Here is a 12,370-nt window from a genome sequence, read left to right on the forward strand (position 1 = left end):
AGAGAAGTCAAATTAACTCTTGTGGTACATACAGATGGACTGGTGCTCTCCTGGAACATGAATGCCTCCAGCTGGAACTGGATCTTGTCAACCTGGGACCGAGGCATGAAGCGGGAGCTGGAAGCTGTAGCCTTGGCATCCACAAAGCACCTGACGACAAAGTCACCACAAAGAGCAACTCATGAATGTTTAAAAAGAGCAAACAAAACAGTCCTATAACATCAAGAGCCATGACCTTACCCATGATTCTCAATGAAGGAATATCTCGGAAGGGAGTTCACGTCAGGCACTTGAGTGGCCACACAGCTGTCCACAAACACACGCAGAGGCACATGATTGTACTGCTTCACAGATGCCTCGATGTTAATAACACCACCCAGGAAATAGGAGTATGAAGGCCTCTGGTAGGACCAATCGTCTACAAAAGAGAAGGAACACCCTAGGAAGAGCCACATTTGCAAGGTCGAAGGTCCAAAGAAAGTGCACTTACCCAGCATGAGCTTCAGGGAGAACATCAAGACTTCTTCACCAACCTTGGTTGAGGCATAAGGGACCCATGTTGGCCTCAAGGCATCACTGCTTACATTGTGTAGCCTGTGGTTCATGAAAGTACCCATTAAATGGTCTCCCAGTTGCACAAGCAGTGAAAGTCACAGAGGTCACTTACCTTTGATAGTGGCATTGAACGCCAACAATTGCACCATCGGCCCGGGTAATCGGAGTACCTGCAAGAGCCTCAGGGGTGTAGGTAAGAGAGAAGGTGTAGACAAGCTCATCCTCATTCATCTGTAAGAGATTGTAGTTAAAACATCAGTTCCTCATCAAGGTGTAATCATTATTATGAATGAGAGAAAGTGCATTGTGCAATACGGTGGACAAACACTTAAAGCAGGAGAAAACAACTGCAGAGCTTAAAACATGCATTGGTATGAACGGGCCTTAAGAAATGTTATGCCAGCTGCCCTGGCAATGCAAATACAACAGCAGTGTGAACGGACGGTCCTTGAGGAGGACTTTGGATATCCTCAATTTGAACAAACAACCAATTAAGATTTAGGAGTTCTTACCATCTGCACACTGTTGCAGTCCTGTAATTCATACTCAAAGATGAGCACCCTAGACTCAGAGTCCTGACCAACAACAGAACATCCACCTAGAGACAGACCAGTTGGCTGGATCAACTGACCATTGCTAAACAAGTCCTGCTGGACTTCTACAAGAACCCGGTTCTCTCCGCATTGAACCGCTACGCTGCTGGGAGTCACGGGTTGCCTCAACTGGAAGTCCACCGCCAACTCGCTCTGCACCTCGGGAACGACGGGATACCTCCAATCCAAAGGCTTCACTGGACCCTGCAACAGCTGCTTCTCCTGAAGGCCAAAAGGCTCCTGTGCAAGGCCTCGGGAGGCAGGACCCAAAGGACTCTGAAATGGAGAAGCCACTTGCAAAGGATTCCAGAGTTCTGGAGCAGAAAAGGCAGGACTTCTGAAATCTGGATCTGATTTTGGCCCCATGCTTCTTGGACTTTGACTGTGCATCAAACTTCCCCATGCATCAGGCAGATCAAACACAACAATCACAACCACCACTAACACACCTTTCAGAAGCCCCATCCTAGCAAACTTTGACACAAATGCCACAACACACACCAGTGCTTGGCCTAGCCATTTTGTACAGCTTTGAATGAAGGTGGCTCATCCCCTTTTAGTTTAATTGATTGCCTTTGATTCTCCTCTGGACCTGTAGAGTTTATATGCATCTCTGGGACCCACAGCTCTGCACAATTTGTATGTCTCTCTTATCTGACAAATTGAGGGGGACATTTACATGACACCATTTTCAAATAAAACTTTAAATGCATTGTGTTCATTTACACAACAACAGTGCTTTGTGGCCCTTAAAAATGCAAACTTTTAAAAACAGGGTTTCAAAGTTCAAGTTTTTGAAAATGATACCATTATTGTCTCCATGTAAACTACAAAAACATGAATTTGTGAAAACTGTGACATCATGCGCATGCATATTGCGTCTTTAGTCTATAGGCACGTAGTGTTTCTTTGCCAAGTGTCATCGCCATCTACTGGATTCTCTGCAGGGATTCTCCTAGAGATTTAATCAGATCAACATCATATTTGCACAGTCTAATCTAAAGGCCTTGGTGATGTTAAATTGCGAAGATCTTGAGTTTTCCCTGACGGTCGTGTCAGTGGCGGCCTCACAAAGTTCGATGGTTCGCAATAAAACAGGAAGTTGTTGTAACTCGGGCATACAATTTCCGATCTGCCCCAAACTTCACATGTTTGATAAGAGTCCTGACCTGAAGACATCTACATGCCAATATTCAGTTACAGTCATAGCGCCACCTGCGGGCAACAGGAAATGCCTTGTTTTACATTGTGATTAACTCCTCATTGAGATTTAACTATAACATCATCATATTTGGTCATCATATCAGGCCTTGGTGATGTTAAATTGTGACAAAGGCCTGACAAAGTCTGATGTTTCGCCATGACACAGGAAGCTGTTGTAAGTCAGGCATACAATGTCCGATCTGCCCCAAACTTCAGATGTTTGATAAGAGTCCTAGCCTGAAGACATCTACATATGAGTTTCAGAATTAGGCATGGCAAAATGGCTCGATAGCGCCACCTACAACATTTCAACAAAGTGCCCCTCCCACTACGTTTCACATACAGGTATGAAATTCGGTACACACATGTAACAGCCCAATACCTACAAAAAATCTCCTGGTACAAAATCAACGACACAGAGGGAAGATAGGGAGGGAAGGGCATGAAAAAGTTAATTGAAACAGTCATTCATTTTTGTCCACTTGCCCTCAGCTTCTTATTCTTTAACATCAGCAGTTTATGCAACTGGCCACAGACCTACGTTTTCTCAAATTTTCCACCAAAATGTCTCTAGGAAAAATGTGTGATACAAAGAGCAAGAAGAGTTAACAGGACGAAGACTTAAGGATGGGGCACTAAAAATGGACAAATATAATAGTAGACCCCATTTTGAAATGTTTATTTCACAAACCTAATTCACCAACAGTTAGCTCTTCAAACCAGTTAAATAGAATTAAAATGGGATGCATTTCCTTGATGCCATGGATTGCCTTCCACATTCTGTTTTTAATGGTGCAACAAGCACAGACAGTTAAACAAAGTAGCTTATTGCCCAAATCTACAGAAGCGACATGGTTTAGACCAGTTAACGTCACACTCTGGAGACGGTTTATAGACCCCTTTCATGAGTAAGGTTAAAAGCAACACAAAAAAAACAGGACAAGTTTAAAACATTTTAGAACCCATTTACACCTGTATTTAGCATAGTCCACTTGTGATTGGACTGATAAACGCTTTAGTACCAGGTGTAAACAGGCCCGCAGACAGCAACTCCGGTGTGACACACCAGTTAAGGGACTAAACCAGCTTTTATTAAAGCACCAGTCTACTTTTCAATAAACATTGGGGCTAGCCTAAAGAAAAAAGGCTGGTCACAATTTGGGATTTAAAAAAAATAAATAAGACAATGCAGGTTGATACTGATTTCGTTGCAGATGCAATGCTGTACTTGCACGACTTCAGGGGCTTTCAAATAGCATTACCAAAAAACAGAGGGACTTGGCATGCTTGAATAGCAATACAAGCAGTTATGTTAGTCCAGCCATAAAGCCACAAGTTAGAGAGCAAAACAGCAACTTGGCAAATAGGTCAGGTTTGGGCAGAAACTTGGCTTGTTTAGTTCAAGACAAGCATAACCTTGAAGCAAAAAAGGGAACTCCTGTTTAGTAGTGTAGCCCAATAAATCAAACTGAGAACAGTCATGAAAAATCAATACCAAAGAGACAGTGGAGTTAAGAAGTTTATTAAAACTACTAAAGTCACATGACCAGGGTAACTTCTCCACTAGACACCACAGTTTGCCCACTAGAGATGGTCTTGACGTTAGCATCTCTTCCTGGAAAAGAAAATGGTAGAATGGTGAGGCATTTAAAAACCAAATTCTCATGGTTCCTGAAGTCAGTTTACAACAAGCACTCACTTTTCCTAGTGCAGCTTTGCTCACAGGAGCCAGAAGAGGGATGGCACACTGCTGTACTACAGTGGATGAAGATCTAACAGAGGGGGGAAAGGGATAAGCCACAGAAAGAAAAACACCTAATATTAAGGATTCAGGTAAGGCTGCAGAGCATACGGTTTCCTGTAGAGGAGCCAGTGATGCTGGATCCACAAATGTGAACATCTTCACAACAAAGCGCTTGTAGTGGGTTGGGAACTGAAGACCAGAAGATCCAGCCACCGGAACCAATGAGGTCAGGTAACGGTCATCCTGGTAAGGGCATCTGAAAGGTAAAGAGGCAGTCAGAAGTGCCTTACAGCACACTAGATGGATAAAGACTGGCCTTACTCACCCATCGACCAGAAGGTCCCACTGGGGTAGACTGAGTGGACTGGGGGTTGATGTCGCCCAGCAATGTCCAAGCATTAGGACAATGTTGGGGTCGGTCCTCTCCAAAATGCGCACCTCAACATACACAGGCTCCCGCAGGACTTTTGTGACGGGATAATCAGCATCACCGTAGTAGGACGTGTATGCCTCATCCCCTGAGGAAGAAAACCAGCGTTTAACCAGAAACTGCTGCAATCTGGATTTTTAGAAAATACTTGTGCATACTTGGACAGACACTTACCTTCTGCACAGCCTTTGGTGACACATTGACCATTTGCCAGTCTAAGCTCCACCCTGAGGGGTCCAGAAGCCGCTACTGGTGGAGGTGCAGGAACAGTGTTGACCTCCACAACCAGAGCTTCCACAGAAGTAGCAGAGTACCTACACTGGAAGAGGAGCCTAGACAACAAATAGTGAGCTTGTAGCCTTTGTCAAGGATTCATATTTTTTCTAATTAAAAAAAACAACAACAAAAAACCTACTCAAAATGGCTGTCCCTTGTGATGGAACCAAGTGGTCCGACACCCACTTCATACGAGGAGGTCATTCGGTTCTCATACACCACATATCCACCGTCCTCCTGCAAATAATAACTGTTGGCATCCAGGCCATTCTAAGCCATGCAGAACAGAACCACAAGCAGCTACTCACCATCATGCTTGTGCCACATGCAGTGACAGGGAACTGGTATATAGCAAAGGAAGGTGTGGATCCCACAGGACTGCAAGGTGGGTCGTTTCCACCCAGGAGACGGACTGAATCCAGGCTCAAGCGAGGTAGTGTAACATCTCTTGCCACCACTACCACAAACTGACCATCTCTTATACACTGGACAGTCACTGGAACAAGGTACAAGAGCAGGTTATTACTGAGGAGTGGTTTAACATGAAAACCTTAACATTGACTCACTCTTACCTGCCTTCCCATAGAAACACTGCTGTCCATTAAAGCAGCAGTTGATAGCGTCACACTCAGCACCACTGATACCAGGTGGGCCACATTGGATCTGCTCATAATCAGCTACAGCACATTTGTCAAGGGGCTCTGCCTGCGCCACTGGCTGCTTAGACTGAACCTGCTGAGGAAACTTTTGACTAGCTTGTTGTTGAACCTGCTGAGGAAACTGTTGACTAGCTTGTTGTTGAACCTGCTGAGGAAACTGTTGACTAGCTTGTTGTTGAACCTGCTGAGGAAACTGTTGACTAGCTTGTTGTTGAAACTGCTGGGGAAACTGTTGACTAGCTTGTTGTTGAACCTGCTGAGGAAACTGTTGACTAGCTTGTTGTTGAACCTGCTGAGGAAACTGATGACTAGCTTGTTGTTGAACCTGCTGAGGAAACTGATGACTAGCTTGTTGTTGAACCTTCTGAGGAAACTGTTGACTAGCTTGTTGTTGAACCTTCTGAGGAAACTGTTGACTAGCTTGTTGTTGAACCTTCTGAGGAAACTGTTGACTAGGTAGCTGTTGAACCTTCTGAGGAAACTTTTGACTAGCTTGTTGTTGAACCTTCTGAGGAAACTGTTGACTAGCTAGCTGTTGAACCTTCTGAGGAAACTGTTGACTAGCTTGTTGTTGAACCTTCTGAGGAAACTGTTGACTAGCTAGCTGTTGAACCTTCTGAGGAAACTGTTGACTAGCTTGTTGTTGAACCCGCTGGTCAATTTGCTTTAACATCAGAGGATTCTGGGGCAGATTACTCCACTGTGGAACAGCATGACAAAAAGTACAAAACCACACACAAAGTGCCAGAGATTGAACAGCACACCAGCTTCCTGCCATTGTTCAACAACTAGTCACACTGTTGAGATGATGCCCTTTGGTCTTTTTGTATTCTACAGATTTTGGCTAATTAACAATGATCCCTCCCTCTTCATTAAGAGTCATGATTCTCCAGACTTGCCCAAATGGGAGTTTATGCTACCAGAAAATTCTCATCAAAATCATACGCATGTGATGTAGGGGAGTGCGGGGCACAAACTAACGCGGGGTTATGCCAAGTTCACACTGCCCGATTTTAGCCCCGATTTTGACTCGCCGACAGGTTTTGGGAAATCGCAGACAAATGGCTGAAATCATAGGCAAATCGGTGCTTGTGCACGCGAGTGACAATCACGCAGTGTGAATGATCAAAGACGCGATCAGAGAGAATCGCCGATGAGTCGCCGACGCTCGCGAGATATTTGGCATGCTAAATATCTGGACCTGTCGGCGATTCAAACTCCTGCTGTGTGAAATGAGTTCTGACTGAAAAATACATCTGCGATGACCGACAGCCAATGAGAGAGCAAGATACAGGGCAGCGGGAGGTTCGGGGAGGAGTTATAGACCAGAATATCCGTATTTTTAATATATATATATATATATATATTTACAGTTATATCAAGCAGAAACAAAGCACAAACATTTGCTTGACCAGCCGCAGCAGCAGCACACTGCAAAATTATTTATTTACCTCAAACTCTCTTTGCAGAACACAATCCTTGCTCCCCAACCATTTCCTCCACCATAATCTTTTTTCTTTTTCTCCTTTTTGCTGCAAATCAGCGCACAGACAATTTGGATAGCAAGTTTCTGAACTGCAGTCTATATTTTTAATAACAATTCCAGTCTGGCGCAAGAACTCCGGTCTGACGCACGTGTGATCTCGCGTTGTTTCCTTCTCACTTCTTGCGTATGTTTGCTTGTGAAACGTAGTTCGCGGACGGGACAGAGCTGTCGGCGATTTTTCCTTTTGTACAGTCATGCAGTGTGAAACCCTCTGTCGCCGATCCATCGTGCAGTGTGAACACAGCAGTGACTGAATGCTGGCCCAGGTAGTCATGCAGTGTGAAAAGAACTTGTGATCCGACGAGTTTGAAAATCGTGCAGTCTGAACTAGGCTTTAGTTGTAACACACATGGTTTAACACTTTCCACACATGCCAGGATGACGAAACTTAGAAACTTAGTGTATTTACTAGTTGCCATATCAACATTATTTAGAGAAAAAATAGCGGCAAAATTAAATAATCTTTGGAAGATATTACTGAACATTTATTTAACCATGGCAAAAAGTAAATTTCTTACTTAAGTTTATTTTTCATCTCTGTTTTTTGTGTTTATTTAAAACAAGACAAATCTGATATTATTTGAATCTTATATCTGTTATTTAACAGTTGAGATTGTTCTTTAATGTTGATCTAACAGCAGAAGACATGAGCCACGGTTTAAATCCCAGTTGCGCAGGTGGGGTGCGTTGTAACACTGCATTACAATGAGCCCCTATTAGAACTACGCTATTATATTCTATACTTTTATGAATTCTTTTGAGAAAAGGGTGAATAATGACAGAGTCAATGATCAGAAATTATTCATTATCATTATGTTTTTAACTATGCTGTTTAGCTGTATGTAGCCAAAAATCTGTATAATTTTAATCATTACAAATTAAAAAGTTAATAATTGTATTTTATTGACAAAATATTTTAGTTTGTCTTGTATTTTTTGTTATTATATCAGGTAACATTTTAAGCTGTCATTTGGTCATGTTACAATGTGCCCCACCCATGGGGCATGTTGTCACATTTCACTTCCATTCTTTCGGGGTAAATCAAGAAAAAAAGTATACACAGTATTAATGAAACAAAACCACATAATTGTACTAGACATGTGGGGAATTAATGTGAGAAAAAATAAATACTCTGAACCCCAAGTGAATTTACACAAACTGAGACAGTCAAAAAGCGTTAGGTTGTGCCCTGCTCTCCCCTATATTTAATCCAATTAGTCAGATTTGTCATATTGAAGACAAATAAAAAGGTTCATGCTCAGGTTTGCTACTGGAGCTTGCCCAAAGTACTTTGGGTAGATGTTTGGTGCATTCCGCTTTGCTTGTAGACATGCAGAAATATTAACTAGCATTACTACTTTTACAATATCTTTATATGGCAGAAATAGTAATAGTCTGTAGTTCCAAATTTAGCAACACACTCACAAACCTCCCTAAGCACTTCCCCTTGGGGCAATCCCTGTCGCCAGTTTGAAGTGTTCCACAAGTGGACAAGAGAGGTTTATGTGGACAGACCCTCGACTCCTTGATTATGACAGAGGGGACGAATCTACTCATATATACTTTAATTACAAAATAAATGTAACTGTAATCAGTTACTGAGAAAAAAATGTGTAATTAAATTACAGTTACTTATGAAAATGTTAATTATTACAAAGGGGGTTACATCTGAATATTTTCGGTAAAAAGCTAGGATATGTTGAATAATATTAATTGGTTGTTTTGCCTGTGCAGGATGCCTCTTGCCATTTACAGTGGGGGTTTTTTAATATACAATTGCTAGGACCCATTTCTCAATACTTAGGACACTTTTTCAAAACTCTTCACACAGTTCTCCTAACAAACTTTCAGCTCGGCGCAGCAGATAATTTCACATTCAAAATGCACTAAAACTACCAAAACACAATTCTTTCCCCTAGCAAAGGTTTTCAACCAACACACACTTTGTCAATCCCCAAACGGACGAGGCGTTTATACTTGACGCACTCGCCGTTGTACTATTCTGTGAAACGACAGAGGGCGACTCGGAGTAATTGTTCTAGAAACCATCAGGAAACCGCAGTGAGAGAAGTAGAAGAATGTAGCTACACAGGTGACCATATTTATTTTAATAAACTTCACCAAAAAAAAAAAACACACTACAAAAGAATCGTGTAAAACTCAGTAAACCTTGATTGCTAATCATTAATCCGGTGTATGCTTTCGATTTACCCCAAAAGAAAGTGAAATATGACAGCCTGCCCCATAGGTGGGGCACATTAACATGACAGCTTGAGGTTCAGATACAATAAAAACAAGACAAACTAAGTCAAAATACAAATTAACTTTCAAATAAAATAATGCCATTTAATCATTAAAACTATACTGACAAACAGTTATACAGAAGTTAAAAACCATAACTTCTGAACATTGACTGTTATTCTTTCCTCAATAGAATAGTTCTAATAGGGGCACATTGTAACGGTTACAACATGCCCCACCTGTGCAACTGGGATTTAAACCCGTCTAGTATCTTCTGCTGGTTAGAGCAGCATTAGAACTCTCAACTGTTAAACAGATTGGTCTTATTTTCAATAAACGTTTTGTTAAATGTTCAGTGAGCGCGTCCAAATAATTATTAATTGGTGCAGTTTCACTAAATAATGTTGATATGGCAACTAGTAAATACATTAGGTTTCATCATCCCGGCATGTGTGGAAAGTTAAACTGTTACAACTAGCCCCGCGTCAGGTTGTGCACCGCTCCCCACACTAACCTTGAGAAGTTTAAATTCCATACGGAGAAAAATAACAACTTCTGTACCTCTGCAAGTCACATAGCATGCAGCCATAGGGTTTCAGACTAATTGGGACTTGCAAAGGTACAGTCAGTTCCACCACATTTGCAGAATAAGGCACTCTTTCCAGGTCAAAAGCAGTTAAACCAGACATGAAGCAAAGTGAAAAGTCAGATACAAGCAAGGATTGATGTCAGTTTTATTGAGAAACTTTCTTTTGCCCTTGAACAATTACAGGACCAAGTGTTGCCTTGCCTTCCCACTGTACACCTAGAGAGAAGAAAGAGCAAAGTTAGGAGCACTTAAAACATCAAAAGCAAGCTTAAAGCAAGAGCTACCGACCTCCATAAGGAGAAGCAGCAATTCCACCATCAGGACCACATGTTGAGTCACAGCAACCACAAACTTGGTCATTTCCATCAGCAGCAAACCACCTGCAACAAGACAAAGCACTTTCAACATGAGCAAAGAAATTAAATAATAATAATATAATAATAAGTGCAACGTACCCATTGGCAAAGGAACAGGATTTGCGCTGAGCGTCACTGGGTGCAGAAGCAATAGTTGCCTTCAGAACACATGTTATGTAGATCTACAAGGGATGACAGACAAGTCAGAAAACCAAAGCAGATGGGAAGAGAAGTCAAATTAACTCTTGTGGTACATACAGATGGACTGGTGCTCTCCTGGAACATGAATGCCTCCAGCTGGAACTGGATCTTGTCAACCTGGGACCGAGGCATGAAGCGGGAGCTGGAAGCTGTAGCCTTGGCATCCACAAAGCACCTGACGACAAAGTCACCACAAAGAGCAACTCATGAATGTTTAAAAAGAGCAAACAAAACAGTCCTATAACATCAAGAGCCATGACCTTACCCATGATTCTCAATGAAGGAATATCTCGGAAGGGAGTTCACGTCAGGCACTTGAGTGGCCACACAGCTGTCCACAAACACACGCAGAGGCACATGATTGTACTGCTTCACAGATGCCTCGATGTTAATAACACCACCCAGGAAATAGGAGTATGAAGGCCTCTGGTAGGACCAATCGTCTACAAAAGAGAAGGAACACCCTAGGAAGAGCCACATTTGCAAGGTCGAAGGTCCAAAGAAAGTGCACTTACCCAGCATGAGCTTCAGGGAGAACATCAAGACTTCTTCACCAACCTTGGTTGAGGCATAAGGGACCCATGTTGGCCTCAAGGCATCACTGCTTACATTGTGTAGCCTGTGGTTCATGAAAGTACCCATTAAATGGTCTCCCAGTTGCACAAGCAGTGAAAGTCACAGAGGTCACTTACCTTTGATAGTGGCATTGAACGCCAACAATTGCACCATCGGCCCGGGTAATCGGAGTACCTGCAAGAGCCTCAGGGGTGTAGGTAAGAGAGAAGGTGTAGACAAGCTCATCCTCATTCATCTGTAAGAGATTGTAGTTAAAACATCAGTTCCTCATCAAGGTGTAATCATTATTATGAATGAGAGAAAGTGCATTGTGCAATACGGTGGACAAACACTTAAAGCAGGAGAAAACAACTGCAGAGCTTAAAACATGCATTGGTATGAACGGGCCTTAAGAAATGTTATGCCAGCTGCCCTGGCAATGCAAATACAACAGCAGTGTGAACGGACGGTCCTTGAGGAGGACTTTGGATATCCTCAATTTGAACAAACAACCAATTAAGATTTAGGAGTTCTTACCATCTGCACACTGTTGCAGTCCTGTAATTCATACTCAAAGATGAGCACCCTAGACTCAGAGTCCTGACCAACAACAGAACATCCACCTAGAGACAGACCAGTTGGCTGGATCAACTGACCATTGCTAAACAAGTCCTGCTGGACTTCTACAAGAACCCGGTTCTCTCCGCATTGAACCGCTACGCTGCTGGGAGTCACGGGTTGCCTCAACTGGAAGTCCACCGCCAACTCGCTCTGCACCTCGGGAACGACGGGATACCTCCAATCCAAAGGCTTCACTGGACCCTGCAACAGCTGCTTCTCCTGAAGGCCAAAAGGCTCCTGTGCAAGGCCTCGGGAGGCAGGACCCAAAGGACTCTGAAATGGAGAAGCCACTTGCAAAGGATTCCAGAGTTCTGGAGCAGAAAAGGCAGGACTTCTGAAATCTGGATCTGATTTTGGCCCCATGCTTCTTGGACTTTGACTGTGCATCAAACTTCCCCATGCATCAGGCAGATCAAACACAACAATCACAACCACCACTAACACACCTTTCAGAAGCCCCATCCTAGCAAACTTTGACACAAATGCCACAACACACACCAGTGCTTGGCCTAGCCATTTTGTACAGCTTTGAATGAAGGTGGCTCATCCCCTTTTAGTTTAATTGATTGCCTTTGATTCTCCTCTGGACCTGTAGAGTTTATATGCATCTCTGGGACCCACAGCTCTGCACAATTTGTATGTCTCTCTTATCTGACAAATTGAGGGGGACATTTACATGACACCATTTTCAAATAAAACTTTAAATGCATTGTGTTCATTTACACAACAACAGTGCTTTGTGGCCCTTAAAAATGCAAACTTTTAAAAACAGGGTTTCAAAGTTCAAGTTTTTGAAAATGA

The 12,370-nt window shown here is 42.7% G+C and overlaps 1 protein-coding gene across 1 annotated transcript in view; it reads right to left on the minus strand.

The window, feature by feature from the left end:
- The window catches only part of LOC307136039 (uncharacterized protein), a gene marked incomplete at both ends in the record, with an annotated part of 141,752 nt that overhangs the window by 79,997 nt on the left and 49,385 nt on the right, over positions 1 to 12,370 (minus strand). The window contains 7 exons of the mRNA XM_079832785.1: positions 4,051 to 4,123; positions 4,204 to 4,351; positions 4,421 to 4,613; positions 4,700 to 4,857; positions 4,941 to 5,038; positions 5,110 to 5,297; positions 5,374 to 5,478. Of these exons, the coding sequence (XP_079688911.1) occupies positions 4,051 to 4,123; positions 4,204 to 4,351; positions 4,421 to 4,613; positions 4,700 to 4,857; positions 4,941 to 5,038; positions 5,110 to 5,297; positions 5,374 to 5,478 (963 nt within the window). The remainder of the gene's footprint in view (positions 1 to 4,050; positions 4,124 to 4,203; positions 4,352 to 4,420; positions 4,614 to 4,699; positions 4,858 to 4,940; positions 5,039 to 5,109; positions 5,298 to 5,373; positions 5,479 to 12,370) is intronic.

This window comes from Gobio gobio (assembly GCF_949357685.1).
Source record: "Gobio gobio genome assembly, chromosome: 13".
Classification (NCBI taxonomy): Eukaryota; Metazoa; Chordata; class Actinopteri; order Cypriniformes; family Gobionidae; genus Gobio; species Gobio gobio.